The sequence below is a fragment of the Equus przewalskii genome, chromosome 5, assembly GCF_037783145.1.
Source record: "Equus przewalskii isolate Varuska chromosome 5, EquPr2, whole genome shotgun sequence".
NCBI classification, from domain to species: Eukaryota; Metazoa; Chordata; class Mammalia; order Perissodactyla; family Equidae; genus Equus; species Equus przewalskii.
In genome coordinates, this window is record NC_091835.1 from 51,824,029 (window position 1) to 51,844,107 (window position 20,079).

The 20,079-nt window shown below is 38.6% G+C and overlaps 1 protein-coding gene across 1 annotated transcript in view; it reads left to right on the plus strand.

The window, feature by feature from the left end:
- Positions 1-815: 815 nt before the first annotated feature.
- The window catches only part of IRAG2 (inositol 1,4,5-triphosphate receptor associated 2), a 94,190-nt gene continuing 74,926 nt past the window's right edge, over positions 816-20,079 (plus strand). Inside the window, exons 1-7 of the mRNA XM_070619320.1 lie at positions 816-1,121; positions 1,702-1,808; positions 6,987-7,594; positions 9,182-9,295; positions 16,753-16,933; positions 19,773-19,852; positions 19,939-20,017. Of these exons, the coding sequence (XP_070475421.1) occupies positions 7,021-7,594; positions 9,182-9,295; positions 16,753-16,933; positions 19,773-19,852; positions 19,939-20,017 (1,028 nt within the window). The 5' untranslated portion in view covers positions 816-1,121; positions 1,702-1,808; positions 6,987-7,020. The remainder of the gene's footprint in view (positions 1,122-1,701; positions 1,809-6,986; positions 7,595-9,181; positions 9,296-16,752; positions 16,934-19,772; positions 19,853-19,938; positions 20,018-20,079) is intronic.

A 20,079-nucleotide genomic window follows, 5' to 3' on the forward strand; every position in this document is an offset into this window, starting at 1 on the left:
TTATTGTTCAGGTTGTTCCTTTCACTGCTCTGAGTAACATCTGGAATGAGACACTCCTACGGAGCAGGAAGTGAGTATAATATGACAGACAGGTGATATGGTCTAGTGGATTCAGAATTTGAATACTGTTTCTGACTCCACCACTGGCTTCCTTTATGACTAGGAGAGAAATCGCTCCGTGTGTTGCTAGTTTCAGTATCTGTGGATGGACAAGATCACAGCATGGATGTTGTAATACTTCGTTTCACGGGAAATTAAACAGCAAGTCCAAAGAGAAGAGTGGGTTACACAGTCATTTCTTTCTGGGCACTATTTTGTGCTTAAAGAGGACATTTAATATGTGAAGAAATGAAAGGAGTTTCAGAAAGTGCCTCATACACCTGTTATCTCATTCAATCTCTGCGTCATTCAGGGTACCGATACAATTTTACAGATGAAGAAACTGAGGCACAGAGAGTTAAGTAATTTGTCTAACGTCACAAAACTAGCACGGGCAGAGGTGGGATTTGAATTTAGGTTATTTGAACCCAGAGCCCCAACTGTTAACTACTACACTCCCTCTACCTCTCACCTGGTGACAGAAATGATAACCCACAGGAATCGGAGCATATACAAAAATCTAGATATTCCAAAAATAGATCGTCACAACAGCGTAGGTGGAGCGGGGGGAGAGAAAATAGGGGAGAAGTAGGAAATCACCGAGGCTACAGTCTGTGAGCACGTGATTAGGGACCATGGTGGGCTGGCTAGAAAAGCCCCGTGGGTAGAAGCAAAACCGCCAGCATGAGAACAGAATGTTCCAGTTATGACGCTTCGGGCCGTCTGTTCAGAACTCTGATCCTGGTTTGCTTTTTTGTTTGTTTTGTGATAAGTTTTGTTTTCTACTGTTTTTAAGATGTCTTTCTCAGCTGAATATTATTTCCTTGGATGGGAAATGGCATTGTAGAAGATTTCATTCATTTCTGAATCTGCCCGTATCCTCCCCATCCCAACTTACATCTTTTCACTACTCCACAACCACCCGCCTTTCTCAGCCTCCATCAGTCTGTTTACCCCGTGCTGCCAAAACAAGAAGCTTGGTCTCAACAATGCGTTTTACTTGGTCTCTCCCCACCTCATAGGTTCGTCCAAGCCCCTATCTTTCCTATACCTTTTCCCCTTCCCCTATCTTTTAAATAATAAAGTAGCAAAATATTTTATTATTTAAGGCCCAGCTTATGTTCTACCTACTTTATAAATGTTTCTCAACTCGCATTGAACTCATCCTATCCTGACCTCCCATGGAGCTTAATATACCCACTCTTGCACTTTGCTTAATTATTGCATTTTGCATAACTTATATACAGTGTCTCCCAAAGCAGATACGGTCCCATAAAAGACAATGATTAATAGCATTAATGTTTTAGAAACCATACAACACTTGGCCCAGTAGAAACTTACGAAATTCAACTTAAAAAGTGACTTTTCTTTCATCCTGATTAAAGAGAGTACATTCTGGACCATCTTTCTTTACTACCATGGTGAGGAGTGCACCAAAATGGCGTCGATACACCCAAAGCGGTCGGCCTCATTCCTCCTCCGCGCCTTTCCTCACACTCTGCTCTCATGATCTTGGCTAGAACCTAGTAGGCAGGTGTAGGTGATCAGTGGCTCCCTCTTCTCCAGCCTTTGTCTTTCACCTCTCTCCATACCACCCTGTAGAAGTTGGCTCCACCCACATCATCTGATCCTGCAGGCCTCCACTCTCCATTCCCAGTTTTCAGAAGATGGTTCTTGGCGTGCTGGTAAAGTGAGGTGAAACGAAGGTGGTGAGTTTTCCCCAAGTAAATAATTAAACTTTGCCTGATGCCAGCCCTTCAGCATCTAGGGTCAAGAGAGTCCTGCCCTTAAGCAATCCCAGATTTAGCCCCTCTGTTGTTTCTTACCCCAGCCCCAAACTCAACGTACTTGTGGCAAATGAGACAAACCTCTAATATCAGTCTAAATTGTAGATTCGACAGAGTTCATTGAAAACTTGAAACAAATCTAGGGAAAAAACCCAAAACACTGAAAAAATTGGGAAAAAAAAGATGAGTAGCTGAAAGCGATAAAGCTAGGTTCCCTAGAAATGTTGCTTTCACCACAGGCAAATCCCAGAATCGTTTTCAAAGGAGCTTTTGGATACGTAAGGTCCTGAACTGTCATTTCCAGCCTTGGTCATCTGGAATGTGTGTGAGTGGAAAGTGGTTACGTGGTTTTGTAGACTGCAAGAAGGTGGGAGCACTGGAATTCTTGGAGTTAGAGATTTATCTTAGGTCTTCTCCTGGTCTCTGAGAAGAAAACCAGACTTCATAGAGTGATTACAACCGAAACAGAAGAACTCAGTCAGTTTTCAGAAGCATGTGTGACTGTGCTATTTCAGGAATTGTTCCAATATGAGATGTTTATAATAAGCTTAGTGTGACCCAGCCACAGAGCTTAATATAACAAGGTTAAGTGAATGGTGGGAGGAGAGGGTTCCGGTAGATACCAGCTTGCATTTATTAGTAAAATCAAAAAAGGTTTGCAGATGACAAACTCCCTGAGCATTTACTAAATCTGGGACTTGTGGTTTGCAAATCATTTTGATTAACAGCTGCTATCATCTATCCTAGGTAGGGCAGGAAAAATAAAGTGTTTTTATTTTATTGCATTAAATGTCAGTCACAGACTAAGAACAGTGTAATCTGGAATATACAAAATTTACTGGTTAAGTAGAAAACCATGCTCTGCCCTCTCACTGGGCTTGCTAAAGAAGAGTTTCCTGGGAACACCTCAGGGAACAGCTGTTTCTTCCTATGTTAAATGGAGAGTTTACCGGCATCTCATTGTTTCTGGAGGGCTCTTTGGCCAAAGGAATCCCTTGTTTATCTACATATAAACATATATATGTATATATAGAAATTTTTTACATGTTTTAATTAAGGGTTTTGCCTTAATGAAACCACCAAGGAGGACTCACTTAGATGAAAGATTTGCCTGGATTTCATAATTAAGTATTGAATGATTATTAAAGTAAGCCTACCCAGTGTGAAGTTCCAAACTTCAAATTTGGAAGTTTAAGAAATAACTATTGGTAAAGGGAGAAAAAATTTAAGTGGTTGGTAAAGGAAAGATAATTACATTGTCAACATAATCTTTTTTGACTCAGAGTTTGATTCAGAAGGCTTTCTAAAGAGCTCTTTGAATCACCCTGAAATCCGCTAACTTTCAAGGATGCTACTTTTGTACCTCTGTATAAATCTTACATCTTTCTTTGCAAAGAAATTCAACTGTTTCTTAGTGATTGAAGAATATGGATATTGAAAAACACTAATTGTGCCCTTATGTTTGTCTGTAAATTCCTAAAAAATATGAAATATTGTCTATATTGTGCATACTTTGTGAATTTGCTCTAGTCTATTGAAGACTCCTTTAGGAAGTTAGAACAGATGTAGAAGATTTCTGTAAGTCTCAAGGAGTGCAGATGTCTTAGAGGTTAACGTTGAACTCTGCAGTTACATCACTGGTGAAAATTAGATATATAATGAATAACCTAACTTTAGGTAAGGAAAACATCACACTTGCCTTACAGATGCAGCCATGCATCAGAGGCTTTTAATTAGTGCTTTATAGTTTTAGGTCAGGGAGATGGTTAAAAGTTGTTGATTCAAGAGCTTTCACTATATACAAGGTCAATTCAGGCAATGATGATAACAGGTCTCAGATTCGAGAAACAAGAAAAAAGAAACATAGTTCAATCAATGGGAGAAATAAAGAAATAATATTAGTGAAATAATTGATTTGGATAATCTTTAGCATTATTTTACATTACATTTGGCTAATGTGACTCCAAATGGAAATTCCAAAGCAGATTTATGGTTCCACTTTTTAATTTTCTGTTTCTAACCATGGAATTAGCAAACAATAAGAAACCCCCCAATTTTTCCCTGTCCTCACTCCCAAACTAGGATAACCGCCTTTGATATGCTCTCATGGCCCCTGGCACTTTTCTTTCCTAGTGTGTAGTTATTTATTTATCTGTAGGCTTTGGGATTGCTAGATTTAGCTAATAAAAATACTAGATGCCCAGTGAAATTTGAATTTCAAATAAACAACAGATAATTTTTCAGCATGTTTTTCCAGTGAAACATTTGTGACACACTTTACTAAAAAATTAGGCATTGTTTATCTGAAATTCTAATTTTATTGGGCATCCTGGATTTAAGCTGGCAATCCTAGTAGCTTACTTGTTCATATCTGTATTTCCCATGGAGAGATACAAGTTCTAGGAAAGCAGATACCCTGTTTTGCTCATCATAGGACACCACCACTGTCTACACAGGGTACTTAATAAATACTGGTTGAATGTCTAAAGTGATGAATGATGTGTGCGAATGAGGTTCAAAGAACTTAAGAATAAAAGAAGTAGTTCTTGCCGTTGGTGTTTCTATAAGCGTACACCATTTTTACACAGTAAATCTTCAGTCGACTAAAACAGATAAATAAGGAGGAAATTCCTTTGAAAAGAGAGACTCCAAGCAACGAATTCTGTCAGTACATTTAACTTTCAGTTTTTGATTTTCAATTAGTACTTTTTCAAAGACAGTTATTGCACAAAGCAAGTTAGACTTGTATTTTTAAGTGTTATGGCAGATTGCAGTTAATCTTTTCTACCAGGATCTAAAGCTAAAAAAGAGGTTTGGACAGGACATACGTGAGATGTTTCCAGGCCATATATGGAGAAGGTGGCACAAATTTTGAAATCTTTATCATCACATCTTACTTATTGAACTCCCACAAATGTTCTGCTCTGTATTAGAAAAACCAAAACAAGTTCATCTTGTGAAGTTTCATTAGCTCAGGAAGAGCCAAGGTCTTAAGTGTACTCTCTATAATGTTTAGTTTGTAAACCGGGGAGCGGGGCTCACTTAGGTAAGTCATGGAAGTTTAGAAAACGGATGGTAGAAGGAGAAAAATGCCTTGGAAAAGCAAATAGAAATGTGCGTCCTATATGCTGGAACGTTCATCTGGATCAGTCAGAAATGCCCACAAAGCGAGGCCTTTCACTGTGGCTTGAATAGCATCCCATGTCAATGTTCGACAAAGAGGGAAGACAAGATCCAGAGCTCTGAGGTTCTAGTTCCAGGGCATCTCTTAGCCCCATCCTCAACCTGAGCCTCAGTTCTCCAGCCCTAGAAGGGAAAACGAGTCGCATCACATTGAGAATACCCACAGATACTTAACCAGTCTTTTATAAGGCTCTATACTTGACATGGGGACGTCAGATGGCTCCTGCTATGTCACCACTACAGTCAGCCATAAATTTGGAGTGGGTTGTGTTCACAGGCTAATTCTCTTCTGTCGTAACCTCTCCTTCACTTCCAACCTCCCAGTGGAGCAATGAGCAGCTCTCGTTGGGCCAGCTGGAATTCTCTAGAACAGGTGGTAGCTGCGAGTATTGGAGAGCCAACACTCGCTACAGCTGGGGGACAAGCCCACAAGCCTGGTAATTGTATGTGTTTTATATAACTGTGGATTATCAGTGGTGCCAACAACAATGTACTGAGTATCTAGAAAAGAATCCATCATGGCTTTTGAATACTACAAGATTTAAATGTATTTTTGAGGAGACAACATGCATACACATTTAAAACAATCCAAAAATAGAAGGCAAAATTTAATTAAATGACAAAATATACGGTACGAGTATACATCCTAGGAGAGAACAAAAAGAGTTGAATCTATTGAGTATACACTGATTCCAGAATTTCAGTAGAGGAATGTGCCTTATGCTTGGCCTTGGAAGATAAGCCTTGACTAGACAAAAAGGAAGGTATCGTTGAATGGCAACGTAAAGGTTTGAAGGTGATCATTACCTTAACTGGTCAAGAATTCTGTTGGTGGAAACTTCATTGGTTGGAGTTGGTGGCCATCATCTTGAGGTAAAATGAAGCCAGATTGAGAGGATTTTGAGTATCTTCTTCTCAGTCTTTCTAAATACCCCTTCCAATTATAGCTCTTTTGAAATTTATGTGCCTTTTGTTCATTTTCTGTTAGGGGACTTTTAAAAAAGATCTATGAATGGAAATTTTTGTTGAGGCCCTGAAAATTTCAACTTTCAAACTCTTTGTAACTATTCAACTATTTGTTTTTAACTATTCAATTTATTGTAACTCTTTTTGCCTAGATTAATTTAAATTTTTGCCAGGGTAGGCAAAATTTTTGGATTTATTTCAAAAATCCTTAATTACTGTCTTATAAGAAGCGAGATGCTTTTTTTTAAGGTCATATATGCTGCCATTAAATAAAATTATACTGGAGGCAGGTACTCTTTGGCTTAAATCTTAGAGATGTGACCTTTAGCAAGTTACTATTCCTCTATAAGCCTCAGTTTTATTATCTGTAAAAAGGGGATATTTCTTCATATCTGACAGAGTTTGTGTGAATCTTAGACACAATACATGTAAAATGCTTAATAAAGGCACATTTAGTAAGTTCTCAACAGATGAGAACCAGACCATGTACTCAACTGGGAGCTGTTAGCATCATCATCACCATCATCATCATATTTGACATATAAATGAAAAGCAGTAAGGTTAAGAGTCCAGCCTCTGGTGCAGGACTGCCTGGGTTCAGATCTGGGCTCTGGCACTTATCTGGGGTGACTTTGGGTTTGTCACTTTTTCTCTCCTTGCCTGAAAATGGAAATAATAGTAACATTTACCCCATAGAGTTGTTTTGAGAATGAAGTGGGTTGATATATATAAAGAACTTAGTACCATGCCTGGCACATGGTAAGTACTTTATATATGTTGGTTAATATTTTTTAGAAATTCGAGTGCCAATGTTAAACACATGGAAAGTTGTTTAATGATATCTTATCTTGATCCCTCCAAAGTTGGTTTAGGAATAAATAGCCTATTGCTAAATTATTGTTAGGACAATGCTGACTTTAAAAAGTGTGTCTAATTTTGTTTCTGCTTCAGCCCCTTCATCTGTATAGTGGGAAGAAGGTCAACCATGGCCTCTGCCAGGAAGATAACTGAGAAGCGGCATAACCCAGTGGAGAGCATTCGTAGAAAAATCAGAGCCATCCAAAAGAGAGAAGAGGTTTCCAATCCCATTCGACAGATTATCAAATACCAATCGAGCAGTTTTGATAGTCTGCAGCCTAACACCAGGAAAGATTTTGAAGAGGTGCTGAAGAGAATGGCTGCTGCTCACGTCCCCAGACCCAATGCTCGCCGCTCAAGTTCTGAGAAACATGATGCTTTTATTTCATCTCCTCAAGTATTGTCTCCAAGGACGCAGTCCATCTCTCGTTTCAGCTCTCCTGAGAATGCAACATACTCTGTTATCCTCCCAAGTTCTGAAAACATGTCAAGGCCAAGATCCCCGAGATCCCAGGATTATATGTCTTTGATATCACAGATCAGAAAAGGGGGGCTCTTCTCTAACAAGGATTTGAATAACTATTGCAATGAAAACGATTTTAGTACCTTGACACTTGACTTTGATTTTACCTCTGATCGAAGCTCTGAATTTTTTACTCCTCAGGATTCAGTGGTGAAAAAATTATCTCTGAATGAAGATGGTAAATATTCATCTTTTAATGTTTGTTCTTCCAATAAAGAAATAAGCATATCACTTTCAGAATACCTGAACTAAAAAAAACCCAACCCACATTATTAAAACTTGGATGGAACCATCCATCTTCCGCTTTTTAAGTATGTTTGTTTCTTTTTTTTGTCTCTCTTAAAAGAAAATCTTATATGTGAAATATAAGTATTTTCTATGCTTTTAGTTAAAAACCTGACGGAAATTCTGGATTGTACTTACAACCATAATCATTGGTATTTCTTTATTGACCTGAATACAAACTTTCTCCAGGCCAAATCAGAATGTCATGATGGGAATACATTGATACAGAGGAGGTAAATTCATATAGTTCCCGGGTGCCTTGCTGAAAACTATCATTTTGGTATTTTCTTGTGTGAGAGTAAAACATGTAAGAAAGTTTGGTTTCCATTGGGAAGCCATTAAGGTAGCCCAGGGGAAAATGTAAATTTTGAAGACCCATTTCAATTGAAATTTCGAGAACTCTGTTTAGCGGATTCCCTATAGAGTCCCATACATGCTAGGCACTGAAAAACAATGTACAATGACGCATTTTCTGTATAGCTAGTTTTTGCTTGCTCTCTACTTTTCTTTAAAATATTTCTATTTGTGTTATACTGGTTGCTTTTTCACCGAGTGCTTTCAATATTACAGGGCAAAAACGCCCATTTCCCTCTCTTTCATTTCTCTCTTTTCTTCTAATTTTATAAAACTTATAAATTAAAAATAAAAATGAATAATAAGAGACCTTTCTTTTTTTATTGCAGTAACAGTGGTTTATAACATTATATAAATGTGAGGTGTACATGATTATGTATTTCAGTTTCTGTGTAGATTACATCACGTTCACCACCCAAAGACTAATTACAATCCATGACCACACATATGTGCCTAATCACCCCTTTCACCCTCCTCCCTCCCCTCTTCCCCTCTGGTAACCACTAATCCACTCTCTGTTTCTATGTGTTTGTTTGTTGTTGTTTTTATCTTCTACTTATAAGTGAGATCATACGGTATTTGACTTTCTCCTTCTGACTTATTTCACTTAGCATAATACCTTCAAGGTCCATCCATGTTGTCACAAATGGCCAGATTTCATCATTTCTTATTGTGTATATATACCATATCTTTATCCATTCACCCCTTCATTGGCACCTAGGTTGCTTCGAAGTCTTGGCTATTGTGAATAATGTTGCAATGGACACAGAGGTGCATGTATCTTTATGCATTCGTGTTTTCACATTCTTTGGAAAAATACCCAGCAGTGGCATAGTTGGATCATATGGTAGATGAATTCTTAATTTTTTGAGGAATCTCCATACTATTTTCCATAGTGGCTGCACCAGTTTGCACTCCAACCAGCAGTGTGTGAGGGTTCCCTTCTCAATAGGAGACCTTTCAAGACCACTTTTTTGCTTGGTCTATTCAAGTTAAATAACCAGTACTGTGGCTACTGTTTATTTAAGAATGTTTTATTTGTTAAAATTAAAACCAAGAAAAAATTAGCAATTTATCATTGTAGCACAGAAAAGCATCTGGATTTGTAAACTTTGTCTTCCAATAGGTTGGAAACTAAGAACTGATGATGGCAAGGAAGATGTAAGCTATACCATTAACGGGACCTGTGAAGAAGAGTTGTTCACAAGTATTTTTCATGTATGTGACACAAAATGCAGAGGTGAGTTGAAAATTATCTGCTCAAATGTTTTGTAGTATTCATCAAGTCATCTGTACTTTATATTGTGAAAGGGAAATGGTTTATGTTTGGGGCTCTGTGCAACTTTGTCTACAAACGTGGTGGATGCAACCTAATTTGGGAGTAAGGGTGGCTATTTAGGTGTTGATTATTTCTTATAATTTCTTTGTACCTATTTTGCATATTTCCCCAGTGTCTTGAATGATTTTATTGAGCTTATCAACTGATTTACCAGCTCCATTCGTTGATTGGAACTACTTATGTGTCATGGGTGTTGCCTTGCGAGAAATATATACTTCCAACGTGTAAAACCACTATACAAATTTAGCTCAAAATTTTTAGTTAATTTTAGATTTTCACTTCTGCTTTTTTTAGAGATGTGTTCTTTTTAAAATTTCTGCAAGTAATTTTTAGTACATTAAATGACTCATGCTCATTGTAATAAAATTAATAATACATAGATAAGCAAAAAGAAAGGAAAAATCATCAGTAGGCCTATTTCCCTGAGTACCCATTGTTAGGGATTTGTTGTATAACTTTCCACAATTTCCTGTGCCAATATGGTTTTGTTTTTTGTTGTCAGTGCTGCGAGTCGATTCTGACTCCTAGTGACCCTGTGTACAGCACAGCTGAATGCTACCCAGTCTTCTTACACCATCCTCTCACCTTCGAGTGCTGAATAAGACAATGCTCCACTGCTCTTCATAGGGTTTCCACGGCCAATTTTTTTTGGAAGTGGGTGGCCGGGTCCTTCTTCCTAATCTGTGTTAGTCTGGAAGCTCTGCTGAAACCTGTCCACCATGGGTGACCCTGCTGGTATTTGAAATACTGGTGGCACAGCTTTCACCATCACAGCAACATGTGGCTGCCACAGTATGACAACTGACAGATGGGTCATGTGAGTCCCTGATCAGGAAATGAACCCAGGTCTTGAGTTGGGTGAGAGCACCGAATTTTAACCACTAGGCCACCAGGACTGGCTAGTTTTCTTTTGTTTGGGTTCAATTTTTTTTTTTTTATTATAGTGCATGTCAAACATATACAGAAATAGAGAGAATAGTATGGCAACCCCTTATATATGTGTCATAACCAATTATGTCTCATTTTTAACCCCACCCATTTTCCTCTCCTCCACTCTGGATTATTTTGAGACAAATCCAAGACATCACATTATTTCATCTGTAAATATTTCAATACGTATTTCTAAAAGATAAAGACTGATTTCAAACACAGCTGCAATGTTATTATCATGACTAAAAATGTAACAATTTCTTAATGTCAAATATCCTGTCAGTATTCAAAATTTCTCATTTGTATGAGAGATTTATTTTTTCTTGAACAGTTTAATTGTTCAAATCAATATCCAAGAAAGGTTTGTTCATTGTAATCAGTTGTCTGGCTTATCTCTATGTTCTCTTTCTACTTGTCTTTTTTGTATTTTAACTTATGTGTTAATGAAACTGGTTCTTTTATCTCAGAGAGCTTCTTCCAATCTGAATTTTGGTGATTGTGGGCTTGTAGAAACATTTGACTTGTTTCTCTGTCTCCTATATTTAGAGGTTTGATCAGATAAAAATTTGATTTATTTTCTTGGCAAGATTTCTACATAGATGGTGATATATATTTTGATCTGAAGGCAAAACTCTTGATGATGAAAGCCTACATCTATTTTTCCATTAGGTGTTGCAAATGGTGATATTCTGTCACTCCTTCCTAAATTATCGGCTGGCTGGAATAGTCTATAACGAGAAACTCTATCCTGCTTCATCTACTATTTGGCTGTACTGAGTCTTGAATCGTGAAGAGAGACAGGATAAAAGCTTTTCCTTTTTAAAAAATTTGATTGAGGTCACATTGGTTTATAACATCGTGTAAATTTCAGGTGTACATCATTATATTTTGGTTTCCGTATAGACTAAGATAAAAGCTTGATTGTTTCTGATCACTTGAGGGTAAGTTGGAGATGTTGTGCCTCTTTACCTCTAAGCACATCAGTGTGGATTTCCTATAAACAGGGACATTTGCTTGCACGACCACAGAAAAATGATCAAAATCGGGATATTTAACATTGATACAATACTATGATCTAATTCAAAATTCTATATTCAAATTTTGTCGATTATCCCAATAATATACTTTCTAGCTTTTTCGTTTCCTGGTCTAGGATCCTGTTCAGAATCACACTTGTATTTAGTGGTTACATTTCTTCCGTCTCTTTAAATCTGGAATGGTTCCTCAGATTCCTTGTCTTTTATGACTTTGAAATTTTTGAAGAGTATAGGCTAGTAACTTTGTAGAATGTCTGATATTTCCTCTTGATTATTCAAGTTAGATGTTTTCCCAGGCATGCTGCAGAAGTGATGTTGTATTCTTCTCAGTACTATTATCAGGATTTTTAACTTTGATCACTTGATTAGTGTGGTGTCTGCCAAGTTTCCTCATTGTAAAATTTCTCTTTTTCCTTTGTAATTAATAAGTAATTTATGGGAAGAAACTTGGAGTCGACGTAAATATCCTATTCCTCGTCAAACTTTCACTCACTCGTTTTAGAATCTGTGATGTTGCGATTTATAATAAGAAAGTTATTTTTGGTCTTTGTCCCATTTCTGGCACAGAGCTCCTAAAACCATTGCAATTTCCTAAGTGATGAGAACAATAAAGGTGTCTTCTGAGATGGTAACGAGTGACTTTTGGAAAGTATCTAAGAATGGGGGCTGGTTGCTAGAGGATCCAGCCGTCTAACCAGGTGATTAGACGGTTGGAACTTTCAGTCCCATGTTGTCAGTCAGTCATTCCCCCCCGCCCCTCCAACCTCTTGGCTGGAGATTGAGTTCGGTTACCAATGGCCAATGATTTAACCAATCATGACTAGGTAATGAGACTCCATCAAAACCCAAAAGGACAGGGTTTGGAGAGCTTCCAGGTTGGTGAACATGTGGAGATTTGGAGAGAGTGACACGCCAGGGAAAGCCTGGAGACACCATGCCCTTTCCCCCTACCTTGCCCTATGCACCTCTTCCATCTGGCTGTTCCTGAGTTATATTCTTTTATAGTAAACTGGTGATCTAGTAAGTAAAATGTTTCTCTGAGTTCTGTGAGCTGCTCTAGCAAATTACTCAAACACAGGGAGCAAGTCATGGGAACCTTCAATCTATAGCTGGTGGGTCAGAAGCACAGGTGACAACCTGGACTTGGGATTGGCATCTGAAAGTGGAGGGAAGTGGGTGGATGTCAGTCCTGCAGGACTGAGCCATTAACCTGTGGAATCTGACACTATCACCAGGTAGATAGCGTTAGAATTGAGTTGAGTTGTAGGACACCCAGCTGGTATCTGAGAATTGCTTGGATGTGCGAGGAAAAACCCCACAAATTGGAACTGGTGATCAGAAACACAGCATCCATTGACATTTCCTGCCTAAATCAATTATTACTATGATGGTTGCCAAATAGGAATTTTTCTCTCTCCATCATTCTTTCTATATTTGTTACTTGCCAGTCTACCATAGGAGTTTTACCTTCTCCCTATTAACTATTAATTTCACTATGAATCTCTGGACTCTTCTTATATTCGGTGGTTTATAATCTGCTACTATCATTATTTATTTTGATGCTCAAATTGTCCCGTAGTTGGCCAGCAGGATATTCTTCAAGCTGACTCCTGTGTCTGTTGGGTGTATCCCCATCTTTCTTTGAGCACTTCATTAATTCCTGGTACAACCAGATGTGCCAGGTACTAATACTTTTGACATATCCTCATTGTTTTTAATAGCTTCCTTGTTTTCTCTGGTGTTATAAACATCTCTAGGTTTATCTTGTACATTTCCTGCCCCAACCTTTGAATCAGCTATTTCTTCAAAGATCCATAACTTCCTTTAATGGGAAATAATATATAGAGACCACAATCTGGGGACAAGGGATGGTGGCTATTTCTAGCCTTTTAGGTGGTCATACCTAGGAAGTACTTAGATTCTTTGAAGATAAAATACATTATGATTGCATTGCCTTTCTTCCGTGCAAGTTCAGTACAATAGGGGTTTTATTTATCTCTTCTACATCTGTATCTCCTTTCTCACCTAGAGAAAATCCTGGTTCTCAATGACACCAATATAAATGTTCATTTGCGTTATTTTACGATACACACACAACAGTTTCAGAATAGCAATTCCCAAACTACTTGTATTATTTCTCTGTTGCTGAATCACCACAAATGTGGCAGCTTAAAACAACACGAGTTTATCACCTCACAACTTCTATGGATCAGGCACGGTTTGGCTGGGTCCTCTTCTAAGGAACTCACAAGGCTGCAAGTTGTTGGCCGGGACAGCTGCCTCATCTGTGGATCACCTGGAGAATGACCTGCTTTTGGTGGCAGAATTTAGTTCCTTGCAGTTATAGGACTGAGGGCTTCAGATTCTTGCTGCTGTCAGCTGGAGGCCTCCGTCAGTTTTTTGCCAGTTAGGCCTCTCAACATAGGCAGCCCATTACATGGGCAGTTTGCTTGTTCAAAGCCAGCAAGGGGGTGAGTCACTCCAGCAAGACAGGCACAGAGATCTTATGTAACTTAATCACACAATCATATACACATACATCCCATCACCTTTGCCATATTCTACTGGTTAGGAGCAAGTCATGGGTCAGGCACACATCCCAGGGGAGAAGACTCCACAAGGGTATAAACATCAGGAGGCAGGGATCTCAAGGGGCACCCTAGAGTCCGTCCCCCTCACTACCATAATACGATTGCTAAAAATGGTTTAAGATTTTTTTGGTCATTCTTTTTAAGGTATATACAACATGTTCTCTAAGTATGCTTAGGAATGTCTCCAGACTTGTTTTATAATCTGCCTTTTCTCAATAATTTTGAGTACTTGTTTCTGTCAACAAATTTTCTTTATATACTATGCTTTTTTGGGATGTAACATATATAACCAATCTGTCCCAATTGGATATTATTTTTTTCTCTATTATAAACAGCACCATAATGAACATTCTTGTAGCAAAACATTTGCATGCACCCTTAATTATATTGTTAGAATGAGTGGGGCTTATTTTTTTCCCAGAAACCTTCTCTGCTTGGATAGGATTTAAGGAAATATTTCCATGAAGAAAATAAGGAAGCTCTACTGAAGGGAGATGGGAGATGTATTAATCACGGTTCCCCAGAGAAACAGAACAAATAGTGTGTATGTATGTGTGTGTGTGTTATGTATAAAGAGATTTATTACCAGAAATAGGCTTACATGATTTCAGAGGCATGCAAGTCCCAAGATCTGCAGGGTGAGTCCACAAGATGGAGACCCAGAGAGCCAATGGTTTAATTCCAGTCTGAGTCCACAGGCCCGAGAACTAGGTGAGCTGATGGTGTAGTTCCTGTCCAAAGGCCCATAGACTCAAGACTGAGGAAGAGCTGCTGTTTCCGTTCCAGTCTGAAGGCAGGAAAAAAGCTGACGTCCCAATTGGAAGGCGGCAGGCAGGAATAGTTCTCTCTCCTTTGGGAAGGGTCTGCCTTTTTGTTCTGGTCAGGCTCACCCACATTAGAGAGGGCAGTCTGTGGTACTTAGTCGATCAATTTAAATGTCAATCTCATTTGAAAACCCCCTTGTGGAAGCACCCAGAACAACGCTAGACCAAATATCTGGGCATGCTGTGGTCCAGTCAAGTTGACACATAAAAAAACCTTCACAGGAGACCTTGCCAATTTTGAGGTATATGACAGCGGGGTTAGAGTTTTTGTGGAGGAAAAGGAGATAAAGGTATTCTTTTTTTTTTTGCAAGGAAAATTTTTTTTATTGGGTTCATAATAGTTTACATCAATGTGAGATTTATGTTATACAGTATTTCTTGACTGTCACCACATAAGTGCTCCCCTTCACCCGCTGTGCCCCCCCCCATACCCCTTCCCCTGGTAACCACTGAACTCTTTTCTTTGTCCCAGTACTTGTTTATATTCCACATGAGTGAAATCATCTGGTGTTTGTCTTTCTCACACTGGCTTATCTTGCTTAGCATAATTCCCTCTAGGTCCTTCCATGTTCTTGCAAATGGGATGAATTTGTCTTTTTTCCTGGCTGAGTAGTATTCCATTGTGTATATATATATACCATATCTTTTTTATCCAATCATCGGTCGATGGGCATTTGGGTTGCTTCCATGTCTTGGCCATTGTGAATAGTGCTGCAATGAACATAGGGGTGCATATGCTACTTTGGATTGTTGATTTCAGATTGTTTGGGTAGATACCCAGTAGTGGGATAGCTGGGTCATATGGTAGTTCTATCTTTAACTTTTGAGGAATCTCCGTACCATTTTCCATAGGGGTTGCACCAGTTTGCATTCCCACCAGCAGTGTGTGAGGGTTCCCTTCTCTCCACATCCTCTCCAACATTTGCTATTTTTAGTCTTAGTGATTATAGCCATTTTAACAGGCATAAGGTGGTATCTTAGTGTAGTTTTGATTTGTGTTTCCCTGATGATTAGTGGCGATAAAGGTATTCTTGTTAGCTTTCCAGCCCTCTTTCCAATTCTACTACAAATAAGGAATACAAATTCTCTCTCTAAATAATTATATTAATAATTTTATTTCCCTTTCCAATACTTCCTATCACAGCCAAATGACATTTTATATTGAATTAATACTTTCTTTAAAGTTATTCAGTCTTCTTTACAACTATCCCCTTGTTCTAATTACTAGACTTATTCTTTTCTTGTATCATGGTCTATACTTAGCTTCTTGACAAAGAATCTTTACTCCTGCATCCACCCTGTCAATCATCTACTTACTTTTTCTTCTCTACCTGAGGCAGCTAGCCCAAGGCAGGCTTCAGTTAAAAGTAAAAGAGATGTCTTATGCTTAAAGAAGATTGGTGTGTCAATCACTAACATAGTGTATATGCTTTTAATTTCTGAATGTGATGGTAGGGCTGACTGTACCTAAGAATGGCCTCTCCGACCCCACCCACCACCAAAAGCGTCAAACTACTTACTTGAGACTGAAATTTCATCTAGCTCAGAGCAAAAACTTCCTTCACTGAATGCTTTTTAAGGAAAGAATGAGAGCCAAAAATAAAGTGGCATTTTGATCACCTCCCACCGGTGATTATTGATTAGAAATGTCATCCATATTTAAACCTCACAACAACTCTCTATGATAGGTATCATCATCCCCATCTCACAGATAAGGAAACTGAGGCTCAACGAGAGGGAGAAATCTTCCCAAAGCCATGAGCTGATAGATTTCAGGGCCAAGATTTGACATCAGGTCCGTTAGACTCCAAACCAAAGCCAGTGCTCCTTCCACTCTGCCGTGCCAACTCAACAGGACTGCTGGGTTATATGGCATGTTTCTGGGACCCAAGGGACCTGAAAGAATTAAGCACCTCACTTTTAAAAAATAATCTTTCCCCATCTTTCAAAACTAACTTGCCTTTCTTCTTCCTAAGCCTCAGTAGGAGTTGCCGAAATAATAGATTACCTGAGACAAACAACTAGTCACGATTCTGAAGAGAGTGTCCTTGATGAGCTGTGGAACATGCTTGATCCTGAAAAGAGAGACCTGCACGTGGATATGGAAACTTTCCATGTCATCATGAGAGAATGGATGGCCTACCATAGAAACAAAGGGTAAAGGGTAATCTTAGTGCCCTCAAGATGCCTTCTCAGGCTCTGTTGTAACAATTGATTACAGTTAAGGCTAATAACTGTTTTCTGTGATGATGGAAATACTATAATCCAGCACTTTCTCATACTTTAGTATGCATTGGAATCAGCTGACCCATATTATACCTGATTGTTGGCCCGGTCTCACCACCTTGATTCAGTACTTCTGGAGTGGAGCCTGATAATTTGCATTTCTAACGAGTTTCCAGGTCATACTGATACTAATGGTGAGGCCAACGTGATGGGCACCCTTTGAGAACCTATTATGTTAATTATGTTAATTCTGATAACACATTGTGATTAGGGGGCAGCACATATTGTCATGTTCTTACAAAGAATTTGGCTGGCATAGGAGTCAAGCAAATTTTTTTTTTTTTTTTTTTTTTGAGGAAGATTAGCTCTGAGCTAACTACTGCCAATCCTCCTCTTTTTTTGCTGAGGAAGCCTGGCCCTGAGCTAACATCCTTGCCCATCTTCCTCTACTTTATACGTGGGACGCCTACCACAGCTTGGCTTGCCAAGTGGTGCCATGTCCGCACCTGGGATCCGAGCCGGTGAACCCCAGGCCGCCGAAGCAGAACGTGCACACTTAACCGCTGTGCCACCGGGCCGGCCCCAAGTCAAGCAAATTATTGATACTGACTACCAAATCTCCAAATGCATTTAATCTCAGAGTAAACTCCCTTTTAAGGTCAGTGGGAGGTGAGTGTAATTTGGAAGCCTAGACTATAGGAAGGCTAAAGGGAAAAGGGAAAGATAGTGGGATAGAAAAAAAAGTGAAGAAAGAGCAGGGCATCCATGATCTCAGGATGCTGGAGAAGTTTCCAAAGGAAGTCTAAGTCCTGTGGCTTTTACTCAGCTGTTGATCTCCAGCTGTCAGGTGATATTTACTAGTGATCTGCTTAAAGAAAACTTCAAGCCCAAAGAGTGGCAAAACTTGCTAGATTTCATATAGGGTTAGGATGTACTGATGACTTAAAAAACATGACTGAAATGTTTCATGATTAATCACGAAGCAAGATAACACAAGTTAACTGTGAAGGTAAGGCAAACATATAAAGAAATCTAATCTTACTAATAATCAAAGAAATGCAGGGGGCCAGCCAGGTGGCGCAGTGGTTAAGTTTGCACGTTCCTCTTCAGAGGTCCAGGGTTCACTGGTTCGGATCCCGTGTGCGGATCTATGCACTGCTTGTCAAGCCATGTTGTGGCAGGCGTCCCACATATAAAGTAGAAGAAGAGGGGCACGGATGTTAGCTCAGGGCCAGTCTTCCTCAAAAATAAATAAATTAATTAATTAATTAATTTTTAAAAAGAAATGCAAATAAAGAGAATATGCCATTTTGCCCACCAGTTTAACAAAGATTTAAAAGAATGACTCTGTCCCATGTTGTCAGGACAGGTGGAGAAATAGGTGCTCTCATACGTTGTTGATAGTAGTACAAGTTGGCACAGTTTTTCCAAGAGCAATTTAGGAGTGTGTGTCAAATCCTTAAAAACATGCAATCTATTTCAGCTAGTAATGTAACTTCAAGAAAAATAACCAATCATAAGTCTAATATATATGTAGAAAGTTGTTTATGATAGTGATAAATATAAGTAACCTAAATATTTAAAAATAGAGGGTTGGACAAATAAATTACAATACTTCCATACACGAGAATCCTAAATAGTGACTCAAAATTATAATTTGATAAATATTTGACAAGAGAAATATTTATATGTATTTGTTTCCAATAATAGACCATAGATTCATATATTTAGTATAATCCCATATTTGTCAAGAACTAAAAACTTCATAGGAAAAAGTTGGGAAGAATATATTCCAATGATTATCTCTGCATGATGGTTTTAACTTTTTGTTCTCTTTTCTTATGAATGTTCTCATTTTTCTAAAGTATTTGTTTGACTATATAATAAAAATATCAATAATCCGTACATATAATGCAGTGAAGGCAAAAGGAAAAACAATTTTTATAACAAATGGAAAGGAAAAGAAAAAATGTGGGGAAAGTTAATACAAAATATAAGAACAGAAACTCAGAAATACTGATGGGTGTGTATCTAGGAATAGAAAGAATGATGTATGAGTTATTCTGCTCACTACCTTCTGACAGACATCTCACATTGAACCACAATGTGATGTAAGACAAATTTAGAGAATTATGGCTGCTCCAGAGAGATAATCTAAGGATTTGTCATTTAGAAAGATTAAGTAACAAAATTTAACTATAGTATAGAGACTCTTGGAAAAGAAATGGTTGAAATTTTAATATGTTTATTTGGGGGGTTAGAACCAGAGTTTGGGGACTGGACAGAGGTCTGTGTAGGGGGCTCCTCAAATTTCCTGAGTAAAATGCTCACAGTAGTTAGTCTAGGTTCAACTTGGTTTTCCATGAGAAAGGGAAAATAACACCATCGTGTCCCAAAGGATTAATTGCTCTTGCCTCTTTCTTTCCAATCCTTCAAGGCGCACGGTCTTGCTACGTCCCTGTGTCCACTTATCACTGCAAACTATGTGGACTTCCCACCCCTAATTATAGTTGCTGTACATCACCACCTATTTCTTCATGCACATTTTCTTTTTCATGTTAGATTAAAAGGTTGGGGAAGGTGGAGGTAACGCCTTATGTTTCTTTTCTACTACCCTAACTTGGACTCCAAATAGTTGCTGAATCAATAGATGGTTTTAAAATTCAGAAAGAACTACCTGAATGGGGAAGTACAGAGCACATCTGAAAAATTAGCCAAGATTTAGTCTGGCAAAGAGCCCCAGCTCATTGGGTTTGTCTTTTGGCTGCAGGGAAGGAGGGAATAGTGGATCAAATGACAGCATCGAGGACTCTGTTTTTGAACAGGACAGCATAAAATCAGGTGGAACAAGTATGTATGTGTTTCTTCACGGTTGTTCTGCCACTTTCCTGTGGTTTGGAGAAATGGAGTTATCATGAGTCTCCTGTATGTTTCAGCCAAGATGGCGGCAGATGTAATAGCGTCTGCATCCGGGAGCTTCGAGGCTTTGGGTGAAGACATGTCTAAAGGAGTCTTGTAAGCGTTCTTACTTGTAGCGCTCTCTCAAGTGCCTCAAGTTTTGTTATTTATTTTTATTA